A 5,739-nucleotide genomic window follows, 5' to 3' on the forward strand; every position below is an offset into this window, starting at 1 on the left:
CTTCCTCTGTTCATGGAAAACGCTTCAGGCTTGTGAAGGAGACGGCACTGCCAAGGAAAGACAGCACTGCTGCTGCCTCTACTATGTATGACCTGCAAAAACGTATTCCAGTCTTTTATACTTGCAGTTCACCACCTTTCAGCACTACTAGAAATCTCACACACATTAATTACAAATACTATTGAAAACTTGACAAGTATAAACCTGTGGATGTAATGCTGTGGTCTGAACACAAGTCAGATGAATCACAACTTTATTAAAACATGCAGCTTGTTAAGAAGGTATCACAAAAAACACAACAGACGTCTCATCAGTTGCTCAGAAAACTTTCATAAAATGATTTTGAATTAAGGTTTCTATATGGGACATCAGCATACTCATATCAGCAGCACAGACCTGGTGATCCTCATTCCCTTTTTTCAGGGTCTCTAATAGGCTCCAGTGGACTGGAGGCAGAGGGCTGTAAGAACTCAGCAAGTGAAGCTGACTTAACGGATTCTGGTTTATTTCTGCAATCCTCAAGGCCCTCAAGATTGCAGGTGCAAACTTAGAATAATGAGCTGTAGATGAAATAATAATTGGGCAAGTTCTATCTTGTAATCGATCAGCAACTACTTTAGCAACAGCTGTGTGTGTATCCAAAATATACCCTGTAGTACTGTATACAGAGTGAATGGCGGCTAGACAGTCCTTCTCAGAACACCATCCAGAAACCTGCTGAAGCTTTTCAAGTAGATCTTTCCGTAGCTGGAAGTGGCCCTGATTTTCCAGCTGGTTATATAATTGTGTCACCAGTTGTCCATCCTCATTAGCAATCAGGTGCAAGTATCGCTCAAGATTGGAGGACTTCAAAATATCTACTGCTGGTGAGAAAGTGGGAATTAATTTTCTTCCCCTCAAGTCATAAACACCTGTTCTTATGAAGTCGGTCAAAACATTGTTTTCATTGGAAGCACAAATACATTTTCTAATAGGAATTCCCATCATTTTAGCATACAAAGCAGCTAATATGTTGCCAAAGTTTCCTGTAGGAATGCAAACATCTACAGGGCTTCCAAAAGGAATAATATCTTGATGAACAAGATCAAGGTATGCAGAGGCATGATAAACTATCTGAGGAAGGAGTCGTGCCCAGTTTATGGAGTTTGCTGCAGCTAAAGCTGTTCCATATTCTACTGTAAGAAAGCCAGTATAATCAGAATTAGTAAAGATTTGCTTTATAGCTGTCTGGCAAAAATCAAAATCAGATTTGACACCTACAGACCAGGCATTTTCTTTCTGACAGCCAATCATCTGTGACTTTTGAATTGGGCTTACTCCATCCTCAGGAAAAAAATTAATCACAGCAATTCTCTGTTTGTCAGTGTCATGGAGACGACTAAAGCCATCTAAGACAGCACTCCCTGTGTCACCAGAAGTAGCTACCAGAACCAAGTAATTGCAGCTTCTGGGAATGCAGTATGCAAATATATGTGGCACCATCTGTAATGCAAAATCTTTAAATGATGCTGTTGGTCCATGAAATAACTCAAGGAGGAACTGATTGCCTGCCAGATGCCTAACTGGGGCGATTTTGGAACAAGTAAAGTTTTCTCCATAAGCAGTTCCAATAATTTCTGCCAGCTTAGAAGCAGGAATATCAGCAGGATGTATGCATCTTTCTAGTATCACCTGGGCTCTTTCAATGTAAGTTGCTTCTATTAGGCTTTGCCATTCTCCAGCAGTGAACTTTGGAAGTCCTCTCTCAGGAACAAAGAGTCCTCCATCAGGGGCTAAGCCCTCAGTAACAACATCACTGAAATATTTACTGGAGTCTTTTTCCATACTCCTTCCAGACCTACTAGTCCTAGTTGAAATGAAAGTTTCCAGTTCCGAGTTTTGGTATCTCTTCACAGCATTAAGTACCTTTTCTGCTACAACCTCTGCTGCAATATCCCCTCCACAAAGAACACGGATGTCGTACCACCTTTTGTAGAACTGCTTCCTAAACTGAAGTATGTCCTTGAGAGAAATACCAGGAGACTGGCCCACGATGCGATCCACTTTCATTGATTTCAGCCTGCTCATAATGACCGTTGTGGGAACATCCAGATACACAACTATTCCATTTTCCTTCATATGCTGCATGCCAGCAGAATGCATTGGATTGGACCCAGTAAGGGAAATGACACTTCCAGATGCTGAAAACTTCAACAGGGCTTTTCCTTCCTCCTCTAAAAATTGCTCATTACCAACATCCTGCAGTTTTTCTGACACACTCATATTCCAGGTTGTTTCAAGGACATCGTCATCTATGTCTATGACAGGGCAATCTAGTTTCTGACCTACTATCCTCCCAACTGTTGTTTTCCCAGCACCCGGAGGTCCCATCAGGATAATATTTTTGTTTCCAATGAGAGAATGGCTTGAGAACCATGACTTCCATATCTGTGCAAATGCAACAGGTCTTGAAAGCATGAATTTTAAAGACATGCTAGAAAGACTGTTTTGGGTTATTAGTCTTAAATGTCGATACTGAACAACGTGGAACATCTTCTGTTGGGTTGCTATGGGCTTTTTTTAAGCCAACTTGACAATCCACTTAACTGTTTCAAAAAGAAAACAAACAGTAATTAGTCCTTCAGCAAACATCTAGGAAAAACCCTAAAGGATATGAAATTCAGAACAACAAGAATTCAAACATAAATCCAGTTATGACTTCATCAGTGCCAGGGAGGTATTTTTCAGAACAGGACTCATTCTCCTCTCCTACATAGATCCAGTTCGCTTCCACTGACAAATCCAACTTCAAGCAGTCCAGGTCTTCAGGGTAAACAAAGACATCCAAACCTAATACTACAATACAATTTGTAAGCAATATTGTTTGTTGGAATTAAAAACCAATTACTTTTTCTCTCACAGACTTACATTTAAGTATGTATTTACAAATAATGAATATTAACTAAATTACTCCCTTGTAATAAAAATGTTAACAAAATATGCATTTTTCCCACCTCCCTAGATGCCCTTGATTTCTTGTATTTTCTTTCTTACAAAAAAAAAAAAAAGTGCAAGACCAACTTAAATACACAGAAAACTCACAGACTTGTGCAACAGCAAGGCTGGAATTGTTGCATCCAGTTCTCTTCTGAAGGGACGACATACCAAGCAAGTGATTTGTGCAGAACTCCTATAACAGAATTGTATTGAGTGTAGTTTGTGTAAAGCGTGTGTGTGTGAGAGAGACAGAGAGAGAGAGAGAGACAGAGAGAGAGAGAACACATTATGAAGACACTGTACACTCAAAAAAAAAGTCACTAGGAAAGTTGGATCTCCAACAAAGATTAAGCAAGAAGCTGTCAACACGGTATTTTGTTTGCTTAGAAAAATCAACATCAGTATCAGCACGAACTGTAGCACATGATTTCTGTGTGCTTGGGGCAAAGGGGGAAGGACTCTCAAAATCTCAGGGAGGGGGAGAAGGGCAGAAATCAGCACAAATTTGCACAGGAATTCCCTGCAGAGTCATGTTTCATTTTAGGTAGGCAAATAAGTATCACTTTGTTATTGTCATTTATTAACTGCTCCTGACTAAAAACGCTTAAAAAAAAGCAACACTGAACTTCCTGTTACAAAATTAATGAAATTTTAGATGTAAAAATCCAACTCAGTGCTTACTCATAAATTCTAAGAAAATAAATTATATACATCTTTATACATATTTGCAGTATATATAAAAAACCCCATTTTTTAGAAATTACTACTTTTAGTTGCTATAGTAGTATGCAGCACAAAGCAATGGCTGACTAAGCTGCAAGCTGTACTTTTTTTTTTGTCTTGGCACTGTAACCAAAATGGCAATCAGCAACTTCTAATAACTACATTTTAAAGACTCAACCTAGCTGCTAGCACACCAGCATTTGATTTGTAATGTTTATTAATTTTTGTCTTTTTAGTTTATACACCAGCTACTTTACCAGTGGGGAAAAAAAAAAATTGATAAGGTGTTTTCCCACGTAAATCAAGACAGACTAAACAGAGCAATTACAGGAATTCACTACACAATAAGTTTCCAAAATCTTAAATTGTCCAGTGAATTTTCTCTAGATGTTCCCAAGTCCAACAGCCTTTTATCACTAGAGAAAGCCGCAGGAGGCCTGGAATTGGAGCAGAAGGCAGGTGAGCAGCCAGTCGGAACTGCATCGTCTTCCAAAGACCTACTCAAGATTAACCCATGTTTACAGTTATCACACCAGTCCTTTAAGACCCTGCTGTTCCCCACCAGAGTGCATAATATCAAATGACTCCAGAGACACAGCTCACAAGCTTCAAAAATGACACAGAAGCTCAAGTTTTGTAAAAGCAAACCACAAAACCAGACTCTTTACTTCCAGATGCTCCTTACTCGAGATTCTGCTCTGTGTTCCCTTGTCTGTCTTTTACACTCTACTTTCTAACAAATTATTAGCATCCATTACAAAGTCAAAGTACTTCTAATTATTTAAAACTTTGCATTTGCTCACTTCTGCCTGGAGAGATGAGCTTACAAACAGTAAGTCCCCATGTCTGCTCTCAGTGCTGTGACAAGATGAACATGCTGCAACTACAAGGCACAGATCAGAGCACTATGCTCCAGGGAATACAAACATCCAGAGCTACAGGGCCAGAAAGAGACTTTTGTATTAAACGGCCAGATGTAAATAAGGTATGTTCAGGATTTAAAAAAAATAGAGACATTATTTTAGCAATTTTATTTCCTGAACATAAGAATCACTTCAAGTGTTATGTATGAACTAAGGGAGTACAAGCCATACCAAGCATAGTGACCTGCCTACCATGTCTAGTTGCACGACAGTTTCACTCTGAAGTGCAGGCACTCAGTACACACTACATAGCTGCTGGACAAAACATCTGCGTAGCTTTGTGAGTCTAGGCCATAGGGACTTAAATCCCTCACAAATTACAGGTGCAGACAAGAAAGGAACTAGACCTATACTTCTAGTTATAAGCTTGCCATGTTTACATGAAGTTATAAGCAGTCTATGGTATCGTTTGAAATCAGCTTGGTTAATCTGGTGCAAAGGTTTACAGGGAATTTCTTTATTCAGCTGCTCAGTGGGTTTAATCTACCCAGTGTAATTCAATTTTGCAACCACATAAAGTACATTTACACAGAAGCTTGCAACCATTGAACTCAACTGTTTCTTTGAAACCATTTTTTACTCAACTGGCAAAAACTTTAATGTAAAACCAGCTCAATTTAGACTATATCTCATAGAGTTTACCAGTCTAGTCAGGACACCAAACCACCCAACTTCAGATACCGCTAATCCTCGGCAGTTTTCTTGAAGCAGAGCTTACCCCCATACCGCCAATGAAATTTCGATAATACACCTTGCCCCTCCACTTGGGCTGCTGACAGAACCTACATATCAACAGCAATTAACAACCACTGCTGGTGACAAGAGTTATTATGAGATGTGAAGTCCGTTAGTGGTACAGACACAAAGTTTGCAACAACATAACTTATGGTTATTACTCAGTAACCAAGCAAGTTGTGGCAGCGCGCAGCTGCCAGGCCTCCAGGCAGGCCAAGGCCGAGAATTACTGTATTTCAGGCCTGTTAACACCAGAAAACTTCAATCTGACTTTTCTCAGAGCTCTGATGCAGAGAAAAGAGCCAACACCCCAAACTGAACCGTTCACCTTCAACCTGCCCGTGCTCATCCCACAGACCAAGGTCCTGCACAGCTTCCCGCC

General features: G+C 39.9%; 1 protein-coding gene across 2 annotated transcripts; it reads right to left on the reverse strand.

The window, feature by feature from the left end:
* Positions 1 to 245: 245 nt before the first annotated feature.
* Positions 246 to 3,168, reverse strand: THNSL1 (threonine synthase like 1). 2 transcript variants are annotated; one of them, XM_029086219.1, is made up of 2 exons: positions 3,078 to 3,168; positions 246 to 2,585 (listed from the first exon to the last, which is right to left on the reverse strand). In XM_029086219.1, the coding sequence occupies exon 2, from the start codon at positions 2,530 to 2,532 to the stop codon at positions 319 to 321; it is 2,214 nt and encodes a 737-aa protein (XP_028942052.1). In that variant the 5' UTR covers positions 2,533 to 2,585; positions 3,078 to 3,168; the 3' UTR covers positions 246 to 318. The 2 variants fall into 2 exon arrangements, with proteins under 2 accessions (XP_028942052.1, XP_010171287.1); XM_010172985.2 differs by having other exon boundaries at positions 246 to 2,580; positions 3,078 to 3,142.
* Positions 3,169 to 5,739: the final 2,571 nt, after the last annotated feature.

This window comes from Antrostomus carolinensis, unplaced genomic scaffold (genome assembly GCF_000700745.2).
Source record: "Antrostomus carolinensis isolate BGI_N321 unplaced genomic scaffold, ASM70074v2 scaffold3768, whole genome shotgun sequence".
NCBI classification, from domain to species: Eukaryota; Metazoa; Chordata; class Aves; order Caprimulgiformes; family Caprimulgidae; genus Antrostomus; species Antrostomus carolinensis.